This window comes from Temnothorax curvispinosus, unplaced genomic scaffold (assembly GCF_003070985.1).
Source record: "Temnothorax curvispinosus isolate PA1 unplaced genomic scaffold, ASM307098v1 QBEX01016509.1, whole genome shotgun sequence".
In the NCBI taxonomy this organism is placed as follows: Eukaryota; Metazoa; Arthropoda; class Insecta; order Hymenoptera; family Formicidae; genus Temnothorax; species Temnothorax curvispinosus.
This window is the reverse complement of record NW_020226289.1, coordinates 125-24,056: the sequence shown is the minus strand read 5'-3', so window position 1 is coordinate 24,056 and position 23,932 is coordinate 125. Positions and strand designations below refer to the sequence as shown.

The following is a 23,932-nucleotide window of genomic DNA, read 5'->3' as shown; positions in this document are numbered from 1 at the left end:
CATCTGCAAACTGTAGGTTTGTATTAAATTTTATTTGCTACAGTTTTCCATAAAAGAATCAATTATAACTAATTTTATCCAGAGATAAATATCTTTTTCATTACGACCACAGATGAAAATTTATGGAATAGTTTCAGCGTGAAATATCTCGAGAATAAAAAAGCGTGATAGATTAATTTTCTAATAAAGCCTCGTAATTATTTGAAAAGCAATATTGGCTTTGAATACGCCGGTGCTGGTTGATTTAGCAAGACGATTAAATGGATTCCGTCAAATATCCGCCTAATTGGAATTGCACATCTCCATGCCCATCTCCATGATTCTCTCGAAAGCGCAGCTCGTTTGCAGACTGTCGAATCAAAGCGGAGGCCACTGTCAATCAAGTTTCATGAATCGCGGACACGGGGAGGGTTTCGAGGACGACGCTAGTTAGCAATAGGCAGCGGTAATAGCGACAGAAAGAACACGGGTCGTGATTGGACGTTGCACTCGTTAGGGAGCATGTGCACGCAGAGTGAAAACTTGAGCGAGGGGCTGTTTGACGAGTCGCCATTGAGAGCGACTCCGTGCTTCAACTATTCTAAAAATTGAACTTTGGATTCAATCTCCGATAATATCTGACGTAAAACTGATGGGAGGGAAATTTTGTTGCTATTTAAATTCTCGAAGCTCGTTGACCACCGTTATCTATAAATAAGGCAAGCGCGTCAGGCTTTCGCTATGATAAGCAGGGCAGCGCAGGGATGCGTTTTATAGGAGGCGGCAAAATCTATAATCTGTTTTTGACGCGGAAAAGGACGTTGGTGACGTCGCCGGCGTGCAATGACCGTCTGATAAAAAAAGCGCCTCCTCTTCATCGAAGTTGCGCGAACAAAAGAATGACAATCCTGCATGGACTCGCTAACGATGAGTCTTCATTCTGATTTTTGCGAACAATTCTAAATTCGTTGGAAAAACATATCTCTTTCTCTCTCTCGTGTTCGTCCCTTTCTTTAGGCGCACGCTGGGCGAATGAGCCGAGACAACGCCGCAAAAATACATTTTCAGTAAGTTCTGACGCGTAACATTGCGGCTTGTTACGTAAAAGCGCGCATAGCTATACGCGCTATGCGGAGTCGCGTTACATAGGCCAATCTCCTCGGGGCCGCATATTAATTTTCGACGGTCGATTCGCAGACAGAAATATGCCGGAAACGTGTTACGCTCGACAAGACGCGCACCTCGCCTGCGCCGAATTTCCGCGAAACTGGGACACCGCGAATCGGCATGAGAAACGACGACCACTCGGAGAATTTGTCCTCGTTTGTGAGGAAACGACTTGAATTCTCGGGGTTCTCGGTACTTGTTCCCGCTTTCGGGACAATAAACGATCTCTCTCCCCGTTTAAGTTTACGACTAACGGTTTATACGACGGTCTATTTCTACTTCGACTTTTTTTTTTAAATAGGACGTTGAACGCGTATAAAAATGTCGTACTTTCGCGGGTTTAATTTGTATAAGAGCGAAAAATAAATAATAATGCGTTTTTAACAATGCAGAACGGAAGGAGACACCGAAGAGCATCTACGTGGCATCTGCATACAGTAATATGCAGAGTGGATATTTGTGCACCGACGAGCGAGCGAGCCAGTGCAATCGTGCACCTCACGGCAGACTCACTGTCGTGCAGGTAAGGGTTTCGATCGATTTCCCGCAGTCATTGACCTCCATGGTTACGTTAATGCCGCCGTTGCCGCCGTCGCGCGAGTCGAAGTCGCGGTCTTTTAACGGTTCCCACGTTTCTATGTGCAACGATTCCGATTGAATCCGCAAATCCTTTTCCGATAACGAAATAAAGAAACGGAGGTGTTGGCAATATTCTGTTTACACTATTCCGCACCTTTCTTTCTTTTTTTTTCCCCCAAAACGATCGAGTCGTAAGGAATTGCGAGTAGAAGTTGTTATCGATAATAATATCTAATCGCCAGAGTTAAAAGCGCAAGACGACAAAATCAAACAATTAAGATTGAAATTTTATGCGAAATTCATTTAGCGCGAGGGGATGTCGCGAAATGATCGAGACGCCAGTTTAAAACACCCTTCTCGGCTCTATTATCGGGACTTTCCAGCTGATAATCCCGACGGAGACTTCCGCCATTATCCTAATGAAGAAATCCATTACCTGTCACGGCACGGCAAATATTGGTATATCGAATATTCTGATTGAATGTCCCGATCGAAGTTACTTCTTTCGGTGGTATAGGTAGATAGTGAGCCGATAATGCTATATTTCGTCGGGTTGCATTTTTTCTGAGACGTGCAGGCTTTGTATATTAAAAGTAACATCGACTCCCTGAAATCGGAGATGCAATCTATAGTTAACCGCGATAAGTTCTCGCGTCATCGACCAACAGCGTTAATCGGAAATGATGAGAAGACGTTTGCGCGATGCAATTAAATGGCGATTAGCTATGCCGCATCATTAGCTTCTATTTGCACGAGTTTCCCGTAATGAGGTCGCTCAGGTGCTTTTTGTAAAGGCGATATTGGCAACAAACCGAGGCCTGATCGGGGCAATTAAGCGAATTAAGAGAACGCCGCGGCAAAATTAGCAATCAACTTACACCGTTGATTGGCTCGCGTTAATGCGGATGTTCCGCGCGACATTAATTAGGAGCCAGAAGATAGCACATGGAAACAGAGGATGTCTCGTGGGAATTCGCAAATGTCCCTATGATTTATGCAGAAGCTATTAGCCGAATTCGGCCGTGATGATGTGCAAGTCACGGCAATTGGTATAAAAGAAAAATGAGGGTAAGAGACACAAGGAGAGCTTTGGTAACCGATATGTATTTGAACGACAAATATCTATATGGCAGCCCTAGCGGGTAAGATCCAGATAAAGCTCGCCCGCACGTCTTCTTATTGAGAAGGATTTCGGTGTCCCAGAATTCCTCTACTACTTTTCTCATACCCTCCCCGTTTTCCCCGCCGGCGACGCTTTTTCACGGGTTGTTTACCCGCGAGACCGACGGCGGGTCACACATCTCATTATTTTTAAGAACGGGACACTTCGCGCACCCTTTTTCAGGCTTCAAGCGAGGAAGACGAGAGCTTTCTTTCTTTATTTCTTCTTTTTTTTTGCGAGCGAAACCACGCGCGAGTTCCAGGGGCGCAGCTCGTCGAGCTCCGTCTTTTCTTACGTTACATACATTCCATTTGCTCGTTCCGGAGAAGTCGCAGGAGCGGGTATGAGCTCGAAGAAAAGCGCATCCATGTGGCGTGCATCTGCAAAACTGCAATTGCGGAGTCGTGTCCGCGTCGCGGAGGCGCAATCGCCGGCGAGCGAGGCCGGGAGTTTCACTCAAGTTCCATGATTAATGGCGAAGAAGACGTCGGTGAGTCGAACGTGCATCGCAGAATGAAGCAGAATGAAGCAAATAGCACATCACTCTCTCTATTCGCACGTACTTACAATTTAAGAATTAATATTTCTACAAAATAATTTTCTATTAATCTTTTTCTCTCTAAAAAAATTGCTTTCAGCTGGATTTTATTTCAGAAAAAAAATGTACCTAGTTCTCATTCATTCTCTTTAAACGATGATTCATCTGAGACAGTTCATCGAGAATGGACCGTGAAATTCGACTTCAACCGCCTCGAGTCTATCAAATGTACTTCAGTGCTCGTGTTAACTTCTCTTCGGTGTCCTTAATTGCGCCGGCAAGTAACTAATGACCCCCTTCCCCTTTTACATCAATACATACACACACAGCTGGAAAGTTCATTTCTGCGCTGTAATCATAACAAGACATGCGATGACAGCAACATAACCGTGCACCGTTGCATTTCGTCATGACGCATCGCTTTTCTGAGTAAACGTAACGTACATAACGATTACGTACGGTACTGACCATTAATCTGCGAACATTCAACGGAAAATTGCCCTCTGAGGAAAAAAGAGAAAAAGATGACGTAAGCATACGCGTTAGAATAAAAAACTTGGATTATTTATATATATCACGCAAATATATATTTATATTATCTCAAAGAGACTACTCTTGCAATATAATTTTAATTCTTTTCAGTTATTTTTAATTCTATCTCTAAAATTAAACGTGTGAATGCCGCGCGATGATAATTTCAAAAATCGCTAATATTTTTTGAAATCTCGTCTTGATAAATGTTTGTATTGTAATTTAGCAAGCGGACTTGAATTATGATTTTATAATAATATTCTATTACATCTGTCATCCAATTGAACAAAGTTATCGAAAAATGTGCGGTAAATTATCGAAATTTTTCGATAATTTTGTACAAAAATATCCGACTGTATCTAAGAGATCTGATGTATATGCAAGAATGTGAGGTGTAATCCTAGAATGGACTTCTAGTGGTAATTTTTATGTTTTACCAGGAACAAGTGTTCCCTCCCCGGATGTTGACTCACGGTCTGTCTAATTGCTACTCAAGCATCAATTGACTCTTCCTGGCGCTTTTTTGGGAGTTGGCCGAAGCTCAAGAAAAATTCTACGCAACGCGACGGGTTGACGGACCCTCGGCTTTAATAAGAAAAACGCGTCGACTTTACTTGTTTATCAGTCAAAAAATATAATCCTGAAAATACTTTACAACTTTCGAATTTATTATAACTACGATTTTTATTTATTGTTTGCCTTTTTACATTCAAGTTTCAATTTCAATTTAATTTTAAGTTTCAATGTACAATATGTATACAAGATGACTCAAATAAAGTGTTACAAATTAATATGTCAGGAACCACTAAATAAAAATACGTGATTCAAACGGCGATTTTCTTATTATCAAGGGATCTTTTAAATATTCTACAATTGAATTTTGATACAATTGAAAGGAAGTAAGGAAGCGACTTTTAAAATTTTAAATGGCGTGTGCACGTTAATAAAATCGAGAAAAACAATGAAACAATATCACTAATAAAATTTTCAAAATAATAATCAACCATGTGATTAGTAATCTTTTTTATTTGCTTCAATTAAATGACTATACCAGGTTGGTTAAAAGTTGCAAGATAGTCGCCTTAAATTTGTTTAAAGAAAGACAAAAGGAGCTTACAAAACTGAAACAAAAACGTGTATACGAATCTTTCAGATTTTCTTCAAAATTTCGTTATTTTACAACAATTGTTGCCTATCGAGTTATAAAAGCTCCGTCTACGGTAGTGAACTTTAGGACTGGTCGTCGAATAGAGGCGGGCGAGCGCAGGGATATATAACACGTCGCAGATTAGTATCTGAAGAGACGAAACTTTGTTACGGGTCTGGAAATCGCAATTTCGAGCTGGCGAACACTCGCGGTCGACACCATCAAGGGCAGCCCGCCAGCCGTGGCGAGGTTTGCACCGGTTATTGCCCTCTCTGCGCTTGTTAAAATCGTCGTCGGCGTCGCGAGAGATATAATTGTTCGCGAGTGGATGATAACAAGGTGAGTGACGCGGGATCAGCGCCGCTAATACGCTCCATTGTACATCCGTAATGCGGGATAACAGTAATTTTCACGGGCGTCTTTTCCGCGTCTCGTCGCGATTACGGTACTTTTGTCACCGCGTACGCAAGGCCGGCGCGCGGCGTGGTCACGCAACACCAGCCGCGTCGACTACGAGCCGGACAGCCGCGCGCATAATTCCTTTTGTGATCGACAGTGACGCACACGATTAGCGCACTCGCCTAAACAAGGATGAGAAATGAATTCAAAATTAGTGTAATAAATCTCTCGCGTGCTCTAACGCCACACATCTCGTAACTATTTTCCATCCTTTGTACTGCCTCTGCTTTCAGTCGCCGAAGTTAAACAGTCTTTTCCACTCGTATATATATTTTCTGTTGCCGGAGATATTAAGAGATATATTCAAAAAATCGTGACAAAATTTTGCAAAACCTAAAAGTTAGTAAATATCAATAATTAAGGACTCTCGATAATGAAATTAACAAGTAGAAGGTGGACTTTGAGAGACAAATGCGGTTAACGGTATAAGTTAACATTATAACAATCTTTAATTACTAATAAGGTACGTCGATTTATAATTACGTATCTTATTAATAATTAAAAATTGCTATAACGTTAACTTGCGCATGCCATTAACCGCGTTATGCTCTCAAAGCCCTCCTTTTACTTTGCAAAAAGTTAGTAAAGTAAAATTCTCCTTCCTCATTCCGCGCAAGAAGCAGGTGAAAAAATTTATTACGAACTGGCTGATACACTGAAATTCTAATTATTACGAGTGCAACATATTAATATTATACGTACGCTGATAATTATCTTATGCGCGAGGATAATAAGGAATAAATACACACACGTATTTTTGAGACTTGGATTTTTTTTCTCGACGTGAAAATTTCACGCGAGCGTTATTCTATTATGTATGCACGCAGGAACGTTCGCGCTGCATTGTGCATAAATATTATAGTGCATAAATATTATAATGCTCCGATCTTAATTGCTGATGTTAACAACCGGTTAATCTCATGAATGTTAAAACACCGAGACGCCAACGATCTCCTCAAATTTTAACACGCGTAATTTTAGATAGTATCATTTCTCGCCGAGGGCTCCGAAGCGCGAAATAAATGATATTTTATTGCAAACGTACGGAAAAAATGTCGTCGGCTTTTCGCCGCAATTGTGCCGAATAGATAAAATAGTTAAGCCTTCCTCAAATCGTTTGGCGGTTCGGCATCGTTTTTATTGAATGTAAACTGTATATTACAAGCGAGCGTTGTGCGCCGCTATCGAGTACCGATAAATTATGCGTTAAATTAACGAGTTGTCGAGCGCACGCTCCATCGACGCGCGGGATTAACTCGGGTTTAATTGGAACCGACGAGCGTAGGAGAGAAAGTCAAAGTTCATGAGTACACGTGTCGAATCGAGAAAACACGTCTGTGGAACCTTTTGTCGGATCACATTATTTGTAAAAAGATGTACATCAAAGAATCAATAATCGACAGATAGATATGTTATATCTTGTTGCAACGATTCCTGTTTCCACTGTGTTATACGTTATTTACGTCTAACCATCAAAGAGAATTAGTAATATTGATATAATAATAACATCGACAAAATAAATGATGTGAGATTATCAAAAAAGCGAGCGTTTGTTATAATAGAATTTGAAAGTAATGGCTTTTCAATTTCTTTCTGACAGTGAATTTTTATCGAGCGACTGTTTAATGGATCGTACGCCGAGAGCGTCGTAAAAGCAGACTAATCGAGCTTATCCCTCGAAATCTTGCGGGATTCTTATCTCCGGACGTGCGTCCCGTTTAAATTGTTTCCCGTGGTTTCCGTTCACGGCGGCTGCCCCGGGATTTCCTCGGCCGCGTAATGAGCTCTCGCGTCTCGCGCGTTTGTCTTTATTCAAGGATTCCCGCATACACGCGCGGGGGTACGTATTAATTTCCTGCTATTGTGAGCGCGAAACGTCATGCGGGAGGGTTGACGAGACGCGAATGTGAAATGTGGCAGGCGTTACAAGAGGAGCGATACCAAAAGGATCGTATGCACGTCACGTGACGTCTGCATGTCTGACGATAATGCGATAGTAATAATATATGGCGTTCACCCTCGGCCCGCGGTGTAGACCGAGAAAAGAAGGCAGGACGTCGTCGCGGCGAAGACGCGGACGAAACGATTTATGACTCGCCTCGCAGGATGTCTCGTAGAGGTGTTTACGTATAAATAAAAAAACCATTCTTCAAAACAAAAATCCTCGCGCGGCAAAATTAATGTCGCCTTATTACGAATATATATTTCTTTTCGACGTTACTTTGTGGGCTTAGACATGTTTATTGATGAAATGTCCGTCTTATTACGTGCTTATTTCGCTTTAACCCCGAGTTTCTGCGTTACGGATGGTTATAGCTCGCAGCCAGCAAAGGCACAACTTCTTACGTGAGGGCCTCAATCCGCGTCAAGTAAACAACTCCGGCACGCCCGCGAGGGGTCTGGCGAATAATACAGGAGTCCGTGAGTTTACCCTATCTCCATGGCTTTCGCTAGCGATGAATGGTCGGCAGGGAGCTTAACGGCCAAGGGAAAGATAGAGACGCGCGCGCCGCGCCAGCTATTTTCCGGAGAACAATGGCGAAATAGATTTATAGCGAATATATTTATCTGTTTTACAAAAGGATCCTCTCGGGCCGTCTCGCGTCCGATTTTATGTGTGCGGACGGGTCTCCAGGACTCCGCGCCTCGCCTCGACGGAACTTGATCCTGGTCGGTCACGGGAACGTCTTCGCGTACACGCGAGTCCTCGTAAAAACTAGTAACCCGTTCCCCGTGAACGCCGAGAACCGGATTCCCATCGGCACACCCCGTATAAGACCGCCTTTATGCGCAATTAACGCAATACGAGCACGGATGTCGGGAGCGAGAGACGAGCATTCATAATATAATAATCGTATTTTCGACGAGCCGCGCATGGTTATCGAAGAATTACCTACGCGGCGAACAAGCCCGCGTCGTTCGTCGAAAACGAAATTTCGACCCGCAAGAAAAATCCTCTCTCTCTCTCATTCTCTCGAGTCGCGGTTCGCCGTAATAGATCGAGACGCTCGCGTGAAGGAATCTCTCGACCGAGGCTAAACGAGTAAATCAATTTCAAGACGCACTCGGAAACCTTTCAGGCTCCCAAGATAGCGAGCGAAATCCGATTATCCTCGAGACGTTCGCAGTTTTCAATGTCGTGGACGTGTGAACGAGCCTCCGTTTCTCTTGTCGTTACCGTAATATTCACAAAAACCGAGTGACGATAAATAAAATTTATTAATTATTTCACGCGCGAGGTCACCGTCGTCCGGTATGGATGATCCAACCCGTCTGGCGATGTAGTCCACGCTGCCAAAGTGGTTTTCTAGATCTAGATCACCTCTAACCTCGGGCCAAATTTTCCAATAGTGATATACTGGGTGTACTGGAAACGCGGGAACGAAGGAAGACGTGAACATCGTTGCATCAATCGAGACAAAGCAACGAGACAAGGTACGAGATTGACTTGTCGTATGGAAAAGCGAACTACTTCTGTGTAACGAGAGTGAATGATAGTCGCAAGAAGTGGATCGCGACGCCTCAAAGGAACGTACAGTTACGATGAAGAGAAAAATATTATCCGACGAACAAACGCGACTATACAGTAGCATGCAAACGATGTACGTGCGTGTGCATCACGGATACGGGCTTTCTTTCTCGCACGCCGCGTCCGCGCCGGAATAATCGGCAGTTCTTCTCTTTTCAAAGGGATCATCCTCGAGTCTTCTCCTCTATAGGAGTCTCCTCCTCCAGCCAGAGGCAAGGAGGAGGGGAAGAGAGGCGATTCTTCTTTATGAACGAATCTCTATGGTAATTCAGATGGGGGGGAAGGGAAATGAGACGTACAGTCAGCCCGGAAAGCAATCCCGTCTGATAAACTGTTAAAACGATACCTACGGGACATTTTCGACGTTATCACGGAATGATAGCGCTTGCGGTTTGCACGAGCGATTGCTGGGCGTTGCGTTGGATTCGCTCCTTCGATTCGTATTGGAAAAAGAGTCGATGGAAGAGAGCTCGAATTAAGCGGATGAAGGTTCGATTTATTTAACGTAATGCCGAAGGAATGTGCCGCTAAATCACACATCTTATATAACTGCCGCTTTTATAAGAGAGAATAATTTTTGATCTGAGCGCAGCGCGGAGCAGCCGCGGTGTTAATGGTTTCATGGCGAGAGCGAGGGCTGACGCGAGAGAGGCTCCATTGTGGCGAAAGAATATTATTGTCTTTATTGCGTGAGTTAGCCTAACTGTTCACTCCGTGGAGCGCCGCGCAGCTGTCGAGGAAGGAGAGACACATTATACATACTGCGGATTTAATGAATGCGAGAACGCGTGAACCACAATGGACGTACGTAGCTCAAGTGTGCGCGTGTATGTGTGTGCGTGTGTGTGTTTGTGCACGTAGCATATCATCCGATAGATAGGGAAAAGGTAAAAGAGTTGCACGCAACTATACTTGCACTATACTGCTATATAACATTCGCTGCTGACTAGAAACTTAAAATTTTGGTTATCTAAAAAAAAAATTATCTTTAGAATTATATTTTTGTATCTGCGGAGTACATGCAGTCTTTCCCTAAAAAATCCAACCGGATTTTATTTTATACATAACAGTAATGAAAATGCATATTCATCGACAGATTTTTTTTCCGATAGAATGTCAAATATATCGTAGAATGTTATAAGTAACAGTTTAATTTTTGCACTGACGTTTTGGACGAGACAAAATAGTATTTTAACGATACAAAACAAATAAAACTGTAACAGTTCAATACAATTTCCAATGTCCGGATTTTTTAAAATTGCATGTTTGCCTATTGTAAAATGAATTTTTTTTCGTACTTTTCCAATATTTTCGTCAAAATAAATATAAAAAAAATATGGGATAACATTATTATTAAATTGTTATTCAGAATTTAATTAAGGCATATTATTATAAAAATTATTTAAATTTTATAGGATACATTTGAGACTGAGAGATCAATATCAATATCCATGATTGCGAATAACTCGTAAACATTCAATTAATACTGTATTGTGGGTTTTCACATTAGTAACTTGTTTTAAATAGTATTGTTAATCTCAAGAAAATGCTACAGGTCTAAAATTTTCGTCAAATTTCCTCTCACAAATCCGTATATAATTCTAAAAGTGAAGAGATAAAGATGTATACAATAATAGAATAATTCATCTGTTATATAGCACGAGTCATGTAATTGGGACAAATTGTATGTAGTTTGTCTTATTTCGTCGAAAACAGAAAAAGCAAAATGATGCAGGAAAAGATTGAATGGTACAATTTGCTTTATTGTCTTACGAATTAATTTTTTTCATAAATTCAAGAATATATTGAGAAAAATGCATTAGTAATTGCACTTAAACAAAAAAATGGAATTTTTTTATAAATCAATTCTTACAAATATTCTGCGCGAAAATATTAAGATAAGTTTATCAAAAAAAATCAAATTAACGAAATATTTATTTCTAATATATTTTAACATAAAGTATGAAATATCTCGAAACATATATGATACAATTTCATTCAACATATGAACAATTCTTATTCGATGCATAGGAAGTCAAGAAAACAAACTTTATCATTCAATTCTTTTCTCTATCTTTTTTATCTTGAACAAAACAAAAGCTACAACCCGTCTCAGTTGTATGACTCACTTAGTATAATTGATAAGTCGTGTAATGTATCGATAACGCGATAAAAACAATAAGATACATGTACGATAATATATCAACACGTTGTGAAAGAACATATTTATGTTTATTACAAAATAGATTGCACTGGTATATTTCGCACAAGTCAGAATGCTAAAAGTCATTAGCGTACAGCCATTGGGGCTACTGCCATCGCATGACTCACGCGCCAGTATGCGTGAGCGTGCGATCTAAGCGGAAAACGCGTGCACGGGGAATACTGAGGAATACGAGGAACAGGCTAGTCTGCACGGCGCGGCGCGTTGATAGTGGTTGTGTCGAAACATCGTAGAACGATGTCAGCGAAAGATTATCCTTTCTCCCGAGCAGGTACAACAACGTGCTCATTTATTCGGACACAGAATCGAGAAGAATACAAGGTACATTTGCAAGTGAAATGCGGCAGGATACGCGCGTCACTCCAGTCGAAAAGAATCTATCAATATCCACCGGACCACCCGGTATGTGAGGGTTTTACGTACCCGGTATCTATAAAGGGGTTCGAAAGAAACGTTTTCGCCTTGTGCGCCCGTTCAGCCGAACGGCTTTAAGCGCGGCGCGTTGAACTTTCCAGCCGAGATTCTACGCGCGCGCTTCTCTGCATGTGTTTGTATCTGTCCCTATCCAATCTCTCCCTCCTTGCCCCCTCACTCTAAATTGCCACGTGGTGGCAATACTATGGAGGATGGAGATGACACGTACGTGCCGCTCCCACATCGAGAAACTCATCTTTGCGAGCACCTGTGAAACACGTGTCATGCTTCTCGATCTGTAAGACGCAACCCTGGACATGGGGGATCGACGATAAAAAAAATAAATAAAAGATTTCAGCGTGCGAACCAACAACGCCGGATGTCGTTCGCGTGTCGCATCGCGCGTTTCGATCGTCGGGCCCAAGATTTTCTAAAGATGCGCGGTGTGAATTACACATCCGCGTCTCGATTTTCAATCCGCCACACTGCGCGCGTCCTCGTTCGTTGTGTTATTCCCCGTCTCCTCCTCCTACCAGCCAGAATTCTGAATAACAGAATCATCGCGGGTGCCAGGTAGACGACGGAAATGCGTATTTCCGTAAATTCCGGCACGGCGTACCTTTCCGACACGTTGATACATCGCTCGTTGCGTTTATATACGTCTCGCCTGTCGCACGCGCGGGCGCGTTCACGGCTCGTGTTGCATACGTGTGTGTTGCGGCTTCAACGAAAATAGAACAGATCGATGGTGTTTTCAGTAAAACGAGAATAATGTCGCTGCCGTTGCTCCTTGCGCACCGATTTATATACACTCCTTTACGCTTTTACTCGCTCCCCCATGCCCTTTCGGCAGCACTGCTTCCCTTCTCATCGACACGTGCGCGTGTTTCTTTCTTCGTCTTCTACACGCGGTCCTTCGATCTTCCGTTGCACAGTGACAAATATTGCGAATCCTACAGCTTTGATCCTTTTACTCGCGAGCGCTTACCAGGACTTTATTTATACAGACGTGAAATATGTCGCTGTCGGGCTCCAGGGATGCATTAAAAATTTTAAGAGAGCTTAAAAGAAGCTTAAACAAGAGCTTAAAAAAGAAGCTAAAACAATTTTTATTTACACCATAAATTAATTCACGTAGTAATCGCAAAATAAACTCAGATAACAACCGCATTCCTGAATTCCTACGGCAGGATTGCTGGAACAGGGCTTTGCCCCGTTAATAGAGACGCTACAATGTACAAAATGGTCGTATACCGATTCGCTAGCCCGTAAATGAAAGATAGGTGCTCATCCAGACACGTGTAGTAAAAGTGAAAGGGACAAATCAGCGAAGGACAATGTTTTCTCGAGTCATTAACCGTGAGCATTGTTGTTTTGAGGGTCGCGATAATGCGATAACGAATGCATTAACATTCTCATTTTTCAAACCGAGCAACTCAACGCCGGAAGTATTTCTTGTGGCATCTGTTCATTGTTTAACTGTTCATTGACCAAATTACAGTTATAATCTCTTAATACCGCGCGACATACGTGATAAGATTGGTATCGCATCAGGGGAATCAGGCCTTACGACTCGTTTTGTACTTGTGCTTGACCTGGAAACCGAATCTGTATATCGAATAGGTCGGCGAGATTTCTATCTAAAAGCTAATTAATATACGTTGAAGAGAAGGCCGGCGAATCCTTCGACCGCAACGGTTTCTGTGCATTTTGTAGAAAGCGTTCAGGTGTATTCACCGTGTAGCGCAAGGTCAAATTTAATGATCATTTATAAATCACAGTTCTTTCTATGTTACCGCGAGTTTTATTTAAAAGAGACTTAAATTTCGACACACAAAAGTCATCATTTAAGCGATATTAACCCTAGACAGACTCACTGGGGTAATACGTTACCCCACGCGAAATTCAAATTCGCATCATTTCAGCCAAATTTTTGGTTCTGTTTTGTTTTTCGAAATTTTTTTACTGTTTTTTTTTTACTACCGCAAATTGATGACTACTATCGTCTTCCCTATTAAACAACAAACAAAATTATCTATTATAAAGTTTTCTAAGAACATTCTGGAAATATTATACACGCGGTACAAGTTTGGGGTAACGTATTACCCCAGTGAGTCATTCACGTATGAGAAAAATAAGTGAGTCTGTCTAGGGTTAATAGACGACGAGATTAAATGTTTTTCCTTACCTCCCGAAGCAATTCTTATAGCTCATCTAAAATTAGAAGAATTATATCTAAATTAATTGATTATATATTTGGTTATTTGTTAATTTACGATTACATTCGATATTCGAGGATGGAATTTCACAGAGTATTTGACAGAGTAAACGTCAACGTTTGCTCGACATTCCACTCCATTCTCCTTTTAGAACATTTCGCGACAATGTGACACACGCGAAATTAAATCCGTCAAAATATTAAGGAATTTATAGCAGGTCGTAATTTTAGAAGACAGCTCGCCCGTATATTTTCGTTTTTCGCATAAAAGTGTCCTTCGATTGCACGTGTCCAGACGGTGATCAATCGATCTTCATGTAATTCGCGATAATTTGCTGCACCCGGCGCAGCAATAAAACAATCGAGAGATAAACCGAAATAAATAATGTCTGTAAAATGTTCTCTCTCACACACACACATGTCCTCCACGAATGTTCCGTAAAAAAAAACTTTATTTTTTGCATTTTCAAAATGGAAACTGATAATGGTGCAATGTTCTATAATTTCACTGAATTTATATTTAAATGTATATGGTTTATATTTAATTTATATTTCGATACCGAATGCATGCGATAACCGCGATCTTTAGCTATGCTTATTCGCGAATAAATGGGACGTGGCGTTTATACATAAAGCTTTTTTTCGTATATGTATTTACATCGAAAATTGAAATTACCGAAATTGTGTCGATTTGAATATTTATTTCAAAATCTGCCATCTTATTTGCCATATAAGACGTTTCTTTCAACCCAACTCGAGAGAAATGCAAAAATATCTTATTGAATCATTAAACTTTTAACTCTGCAATTAATGAAACATTAACGAATGAACGTTTTGAGAAAGGAAGAAAAAGAAAGAATAGATGATGTGGCATCTTCTCGACAATCGATACACACACGAATTTGCGGCGCAGACCGTTTTGGTTTTCAACAGCTCATACATTACGTACGCTGGCGTGTGAGATTGGCTGTCGATCGTTAACGCAGTTTCCGTCCGGCCTCTGCTGTTGCGGCGCTCGTTCGCGTTGTTACAAGTCGCAATTTCGTCGGAATATCGGACACGCGTAAATTGCCGGTTGGGAAACGCAGGCATCGTCCGATGAAGCGAACCGTGTGTGGTACCGATACACTTCGCGTTATTCTGGCATGTTTCGGGGTCGGGCTTTAATACTTCCGCCGTGTGTTGCATACTCGCGTTCCCGGAAATTAAATCCCCGATTTTCGCGCAGCTGCGGACTCACGAGTCTCGCGTCCCATTTTTACGCGCACGCGAACGACCCTCGCATCTCCTCGACCCAGAACTGAATTGAATTTCCAATCCGTTGAGATACGGACGTTTAAGAAGCAGATAAGTTTGATTGATCATCTGTGTGCTATCAATTATAGGCACGATATGGATGCGCAGAAGGGTCTCTTTATGCTTTTCTTCATGGAGAGGAGATTGCATCTCATCTCCATCAGCGACATTAGTTGAACGGGACAGAAATTTTCTCTCGGCAATATCTGTGGCCGCATTTGGCGCCATCGAGGAGAAACATTAGCCGAACGTAGCGCGTTGAGTGCACTGACAATGAGAGAGAGAGATTACCGCAAATGCGCAAGGCGCGATGAATCTTGAGCGATGAACGATTCCGGCTGATATCTTATCTCTCGTCCGATGGTATTATCATAGTCGCATTGCCGCATTCGTCATGGAATTGTATCGCGATTGCATTTTACTTGATGATATAGTTCCATATATATCTTTATCTATGTTTAATCAACACACGTTGCAGATGTGACGCGTTCTGCGTCTATAAAACCAGCCTGACAGATACGATGTTTAGAAGATGTGCAGTAAATCAAAGACTGAATCACACGGGTTCTGCATTCGGAAACTGCGATATCACCTCCCCTCCAGTAAATTTCCTTAATGCGACCAGCGTTTGATGCAAATAAATCATTAATTGCCAGTAACGTGGCGCAACGCGGCGTTATATCGCCTCATTGTGTTCTCGCGGGGTATCGTAAAACCGGTGCGATACGCGAGCGGAGCGGCGTGCATGTCTAATGTCCGAGATTTACGAGGCTTTTGTTCTCCGCCGCCTCCAGACGGACCTTTCTGCGCGTGTCGTTGCGCCGACGTTTGTATCGACGGATGCGCGCACCCGTGCGTGTCCGCGAATTCAGGTGCGCGACGTACGAGTTGCGCCGACGACGACGAAGAAAGGGAAAGGGACGGCGGCAAACCACGGCGGCGTAAATTCGCATATGTTCACAAAGAATATTTCGGAGGTTTGCCGCGTTTTCTTTCAGTCACGAATCCTAGGGTCTGTTTTACTGGCTGCACTAGTTCAGAGTGATCTATTTCCTTCCAATGTGGAGTAAAAAAGATTTAAGCCAGTTCAGCAACAGACCCCTAGCCTCGCCGTTTCCTTCTACTGAGAATTTAGTTAGAAAAAACCGGTTTAATACGATCGAAAATAAAAGGCTGCCCTTGCTTCCTCGATTCTACCTCTGTTCAACCTGCACGTGTCGACGAGATCGACGCACTTAATACCCGCGCGTGTCCCATTATTGCCGCAATTATTGCACCATATGTTCCATTACAAAACGAATCATCTGATTGGGCAATGCGAAAGGGGAAGAACAAATCCTATGTATGAGTCACGTCGAGTAGGTTTCTGAATCCTCTCGAGAAATGAATGAGTAATCGACGTAAGAACGCGGAAATTAACGTACAAAATTTCCCAGATATATTGATAAAATGATGCTTTATCCTCAAAATGTGCCGTTATTTTTATTGCATGCGGTATTTTTTTATAAATAATAGATAAACAATCGATCTGAATATCGGGGACAAGAATATTTGATCGTCCAAAATGTATGCGTATGATTGAACATCTTACAGTCGAGAATACTGCTCGCGTTGCTAAAATCCTTATCGTATTGTTTGCCGAACAACGATGTTTTGTCCTTGGCTGTTTGTCGAAGCAGCTCGGAGCGCAGCGGCAGTCACGTTTTACGGTAAACTTACTGGAGCATTTAGAAACCGTGCGAAACGTACGTTTACAGTGTAAACGATAAAACGCGGTGCATTTCAAAAGCAGCGTCGCTTCATACATACACACACACAGGCGTGCATGCTCCTAAGGCTAAAAAGAGCGCTCGATAAGTCCGGGTTGTTCTACATGGAATGAATTTGCATGAATGAACTTGCGAATGTCGCCCTTCTCACGATGTATTTGCACAGTGACGAACATTCGCGCTTCTTTGGGAATTTTTTCGCCGTTGGAAATCCTTTCAGCGCGAATACAAACGTTTCCGCCATAGTTAATCTCGAACAATGTCATTATTCGAACACGCGTCATGGTAATGGTTTGATGAGGCGAAAAGAGATAAGCCAAGTTTCGGCGACTGGTATGATGGTTCCGAATTTTCGCGTTCATCGCTTTATCGCCGCTCGCAATAGTATAGACACGTCTCAGCTCATTTACAAGAGAGAACGATTTTCGGTGATAAAGGAATTATTGTAAAATATGACACTGAAGTAAAATCCTACGACCTAATTCTTGCCGATATAGCAAAACAAATGTACATATATGTTATCAATCGCTATCTGAAATTTCATACAAAATTTTATATTTTTATATCTCGACAAAAGATTGGATATCAATCATCCGTGCGAACATACAACGCACAATCGCATTTCCTATACGTTTTATTTTATTATCTACTCATATCTTTGCGTGTCATCGTTGCTTATTGAAAAAAAAATGGCGATTCCGAATGCTGAAAAATGCCTTTCTTGTCACATTGTAATAATACTGTATATACATATATAACATTAAATAATAAATATTTGTATGTACGTATTCGATTATTTACAAGATTTCCTCGTGGCAGGTTAAAACAATAACACTTCCCATGACGCATTACTTTCCCTCCCTCTCTTTTGAGAAATCTCCAGCTTCCTTTTTCACGCGCGGCCCGTATCTTCATTCGCCACGCGCCTTATATGTACGTATATATAAATTCCAAGTAATTAGTAATAGAATATGCTGACGCAGATACTGATAGTTAAATCATGCTAATCCTATACCTGGCAGACAGCCGTTTATTTCACTGAGAGACTCGTGTGATATAATATCGCGCGAATGCATTTCGGCGTATGCAGCGAACGTGCGAAGGAATATTGATAATAAATCCGTAATTCAATCCGAAATTGTATGTCGAGGGGCGATGTGTCACGCGGACTGTCCTGGAAGAATGAGAGGGAGCGAGCTGAGCTAGGTAATCCCGTCGAACGAAAGATTAATGCACAAGGACACCCTCGAGTCGCGAATGTCTCCGCTTTGTGCTCGACACTTCTCTCTCTCTCTCTCTCTCTCGAATCCGCTCGCCTCTCTATCCGGGAGAGGAAACGGACGGCGGCCTTTGTGCAACGAGAATCAGGCGACGAGATCGATATATAGTCATCGGGGTTGTCGACAGTTGACGGGGCTCTAAACGGGGCGTGCATACGACGCTTTTTTTTCGCGGAAAGCGCTAATAAAATAATATCGACCGTCGACCGCGCCGGAACGAGACCTTCCCCGACACCGTAAATCATCCGTCGCCAAACGGGAAATTAATGCTGAACGCTATATAGCGAACGACGTGTGTCGTCTTGACGAGCTTTCGGCCGACCCGCGAATCAATCGCTCGATGGGTTATTCAATCGTGAAGACGCGTATCCCTAGCGTCCGCAAATCTTAATATATTCGTCGATAAAATTGTGACACATTAAATTTAAAGTACCGCGTGATGCGGATGTTAATGCGCCACTCGACAGCTTTTTAGTAGGATTACTTTTTTTATTACGCGTCCTCGAGTGATTATGCAACTTTTAAACGTCAGATTATCACTCGAGCATTGTTCGATCAATATCGTTTGTAACAAATCTTATATCCTGCTACTATCTTCGCATTCGTGCATGCGATAAATCATCGCTGAAAATATCGATTTCAATTTCATTCCAATCTAGTAATGAAGTATCGTAGTATCGTATACGTCCGATTAAACTGCTAACGCAACAAAAGATCATCGATCGCCGCTACGTCAACAAGTCTGTTACATGCAATCGGAGGCTAATAATAAAGAGAGACAGGCATCCTATTTCGAGGCTGCGAAACTACGCGGAGGAGTATTCATTGAATACGTCTGTGTAACAGACGCTAGGGCATCGTGACATTAGAATGACGCACGGCCGATAATTAAAAATTCTATAAAATTCAGATGATATCTTCTCCTCTCGAAATGCTGAGATGTTAACGCACGATATTAAACGATACGATATTTAATAAATATTAATGACAATTACGTGTTGCGATAATACGGAATGGCAAATAACAAAAAATTGCAGCCGAGATTAAACGTTAAACGCGACGTCGAATCGCCAGATCGTATATATGCAACCCTTGACTCGATAATATCGTCAGTTCCGCTTCTCGTCGATCGTCGAGCGCTTAATGAAGCGATAAAAGAAGCGTCAGCTGGGCGTTCGGAATAATCCGTACTGTTAAAGGTGCCGTTACTCGACTCGCGCGGACTCGGCGCACGAGCTTCAAAAAGGGGCAACGTCATCGCCGAGGAAAACGGCCGTCACAGACCACCGAACGACATGCGGACATAGGAGCGCGCGCGCGCGTTTCGCAGCTATCGAAATCCAATTCCGCCGTCGCGTAATTTTCGCACCCGCGGACGACGACGCCGCGTACACGCGGTGGCGGTGTCGTGTTTCAGAGTTTATAATTCGGAATCACCTGAGCCCCCCTCCCCCCACCCCCGCGCGTTCCCGGTGCACAATATACGGACCCGAGCTGGTTACACGAGCGCGTCTCCAGTTTCGACCGCATCCGGTGCCATTAAATCCGCCGCGCGAATTCGGACGAAATTAGATTGTCGCGGAGCGCTGATCATATTGTGGCGGGTCCAAACTTTGCTCCATTGTTACCCGGTTCACTCTCGACGCGCGGTTGCGCGAGATCGAAGCGCGAGCGACGCGAACTCCGGAGCTAGACGCGTTTAACGCAGCATCTGCACATAATCGGGATTTACAGTTCGAAAAATACCGTTTTATCCTACGTTATATACATATATATATATATATATGTACTTAAATATAAATCGGAGCTGAAACGATCAACAAGAAGTTTGAATTCGAAACATCAGAGCTTCCGAGATCTTATCTAAACCATTAGAAAGAACACAGAAGCGTAAACATAGCGAGACTCGGCACGAAGAGGTCCGGTCAACAGACTTCCGAGTGTTTCGCAGTCCTGAAAATAAATCGGAGACTACATAGGCGTCGCGAGAGGACAAAATTCATTTAAACGGCGCTAATTCTCGAGTGAATACCGACCGACAAATTCTCTCTAAATTCCGATAATAATATATGAATATTGCGTGAACGTCAAAATGCTTCTCTCTCAGCAAACATTTCTTATTATTAATTATTTCTAAAATCGAATGTTTAACGTTTCTAAGAACAACCAACGTTCGCGTATCGTCATGCACAATGAAAGTCCTGTCGCACGAATGGCACGAGTGCGATCATCGGAGTTCCCGCTTCTGGACGGACGATGACGTGCTCTCTCGCGCTATCAACTTCCTGCTAGACGCGATACACGCGCTCCTACGTTATTGTGCCTGGGGGGGTCAATGATCCGCGTAGTTCACGGAGTTATCGGGGTTTTTGCCTGCGCGTGGAAAGCGTTTGCGTATCGCTAAATATTACGAGGTCACTTTTGCTCGTTTCTTTGAGCGGAAGCCGCGGAAGCAGATCGGTAATTTCATCTTCGGGCGATATTATTAACGAGCGAAAACGGGATCTCGCCGACGTCGAAAATACATATTTTTCCTGAATTTTTCGCAATAATAATAATTATTTTCCGCGTAATTAACAAAGCGAGAAACAACGGAAGTATTTGTAACTTTGAAATTGATACGTATAACGTAAAAGCTATTATATTCACGCGTGTTTTTAATGACAAAATGCAGTGAAATTAAATATCCAAGCGTATGTGTGCGCATGTAAAAATTTTACTTTATTTAAAAAATCTGAATACCAAAGTAAATTCTGGCCGAGCAAATCGCGCGCGGAAGGCTCGTGCCGACCTTTGTGCATCAATTTGAATGTAAAAAAAAAGTCACAAATACTTCATTCATAATCATTGTGAATCGCATTTCGAGGTTCAGAAGGACAGACAATTCGCGTAAATTCAATCGGAGTGAAAAAGCGGCGCGCATGAACGGGCGCGTATCAAATCTTCTAAATTGATATCGATTTTCTTCGGATGCATAATCTCGTTGCCGGACCTAAATCCGATTTATAAGGAATATTTCATTGGGAAGAGACGAGCGTGGGAACGTCGCATAAATTTACGCGAGAGTCGGAAAGACCAGATTCGCGGATAAAAGCGTCCGTTCGCGGAAATAAATTCGTAATAGAAATACTGAAAAACTTACGTAAACGAATGAACAATGAGTTTTGTCTGTTAATTGAATATACAGCGCGGTCGATATTTTTCCTCCAGCGGCGTTAATATACGCGGCGATTGTAAGTAATTGAATGTAGCCAACTTCTGCAGATATAACTTCTTTTTCCTCTAACATTGCCCACGCGCGAGGACCGCAACGTTAAACGCAATATAAAGCGCTGTAAAAAATAATTCTGTAAATGCGCGAACGTAAACTCTCGCTGCGGAACACGATGCCATTATCTCCCGCATATAACGTCGCATTCGCGACCAGATCGTAACTCGCGATCCCTCCGTTCTATCATTTAAGGCTCCTACCATTTTCCTCACATTAAATTATGACGTCAGAGACGAGAAGTCATGCAAACTTGATTTTTTTTTCTAACGCCGTACGTTAAAATAGATACATTTTTATCACAGACCGAGAGATTGGTAAAATATCGAAGATTCTTTTTTCGATTCGCGGATTAATGAATTTTGCTTAATAAAGTCATGAAGTCCATATATCTCGCTGGAAATGTTGAACATACGCACGCTGCAAAAAAGGTACGTAAAAATTACACGCGAATCACAAATGTAAAAAGCCATATACGAATGTATACACCCTCGTTGTAAATTTTCATTATTGTGATTTTTTTCACTTATTATTCATACAATTTTACGTACTTTTTTACGCTGCGGGTGAATTATTGTGATGCACTTAATAAGCGCAGAATAATGAAACAAAGGGTTGCAGGTGTGTTTATTATACCGTCAACAGGAGCAGCGGCATGAAAATATTACCTTATTTCGGGAGGAAGGGAAAATGATTTTTCGCTTCGTAATTCAATTTGCCAATCAGATGTAGCTGTAATGAGGAAACAGGAATCTTATTGTCAGATTACGACACTGATTAGCGCTAATTCTGATTGACTGAATTTCTGTGTTTTCAGTCTATACCATAAGATTATAAGAAGGAATACAAAATCACCAAGAAAATAGTCAGCTCAGACTCTTTCTTTCTTTCTCTCTCCCTATCGTCTCCATTTTTAAATTAAATTACTCCAATATTGCAATCTAAAAATTTCAATTAATTAATTTCTTTCTCTCTTCCCGTCGTCGCGATTCCGTTTCTTCGTACAGCATCTCAAAGACAATCGTAATTTAGATGCGAGCTACAAATCGCTCGATTCGAATCGCGTGTCGCTTCGATTTGGCGACCTTCGCGCGTAATTTCGTCGACCTCGCACGCACGACGGACGCGGTCGCTTCTGAAGGTGGGTTCGCGTTGGAGCTCATTAGCGAAGTGCGGTCTCTTGCAATTCGTTGATGGCCTCTCAGGGCCGGGCAATCACGAGAAATTAAGTATACCGCTCCGATATAAAAAAAACTCTCTCGTCAACTCCGTTCGCAACGCCAACGAGCGGGTATATACTTATTCGGCATTCCTTTCCAAACACGCGCGGCGCGTTTCCGTCTCGCTAGCGAAAATACCAATATCGACGCGTACAGTCCGCTGGGTCGCTTTCGCTCCAAGCCTTTTGCTCCCGCGGCGCGGCGAGACGAAATCCATCGCGATAATTGAAAACGCGCCGAGCGAGGCGGCGAAACGTTCGTCGTCAACCCCCCGTGACGATCCGCGGGCGCCTTGACAGCCGTCTTGTTTACCAACAAGCGACCGGCCATTTTTCGGCGGTGCGGCGCACGGCGCGTTATCGGCGTTACAGGGCGTAACCGTCCCTCGGCCCAGCAGGGCGAAAATGCGCGACGCGCCGTGTTGTACGTGTACGTCGTGTCCTAACCCCCAAAACCTCCCCTCCCCCCCTCCCCCGCGCCATCGACGTCTCGCCGCGTCTCCCGGGGAGGAATCTCGCGGAGCTCGGTAACCCAAACAAAAAAAGAGAGAGTCACTCACCCTCCGGATACGCCTGTTTGCTCTGCACCAGGTCGATGAACATGTTCGTCACGTTGTACAGCTGGCCCATGCCCTTCGGGTTGAACTTGGTGGTGGCGTTGTAGGGCAGCCCGACGGTGTTGACCGTCGTGTAGGTGAGCGCCTGCGAGGCCATTATCTCGTTGAGCTGCCGGTCCAGGTCCTCGCTGATCGCCCGCATACGGCCGGTCAGGCTGGTCTCCTCGCTCAACGCCGGCCACAGGAACGCGAGGGACACCGCGAGCACGCGTACGAGATACACCGGGATCGCCGACGACGCGGCCTCCATCGCCACGGGTACGCGCTTGTGCCGACTCATCGCAGCGACTCGCGCCTGGGAGACGCGCCGCTACCGACTGGCTCGTCTCCGTCGCCTCTCGTCCTCGTCACTCTCCGGTCCCTCGCCGCCGCGGCGAGCGGAACGCCGGAATCGGACCGTCGGCCTCCCCTCCACTCCGGCGCGTTCCTGCGTTCCTTCTCGCGCGCCTTCCCTCTCCTACCTTCTCACTCCCTCACTCCCTTTTTCTTTCTTTCCCTTTCTTTTACATATATATACTCTTGCTCTTTTCTCCTTT

At 43.1% G+C, this 23,932-nt stretch overlaps 1 protein-coding gene across 9 annotated transcripts in view; it reads right to left on the bottom strand.

The window, feature by feature from the left end:
- LOC112466724 (prominin-like protein) overlaps positions 1 to 23,721 on the bottom strand; it is a 39,742-nt gene extending 16,021 nt beyond the window's left edge. For all 9 annotated transcript variants that reach the window (XR_003042178.1, XM_025034980.1, XM_025034986.1 and 6 more), the window contains exon 1: positions 23,340 to 23,721. Coding sequence is in view for 8 of the 9 variants with exons in the window: in XM_025034980.1 (XP_024890748.1) it covers positions 23,340 to 23,676 (337 nt within the window). In the remaining variant the exon portion in view is untranslated. The remainder of the gene's footprint in view (positions 1 to 23,339) is intronic.
- Between the last annotated feature and the right edge of the window lie 211 nt (positions 23,722 to 23,932).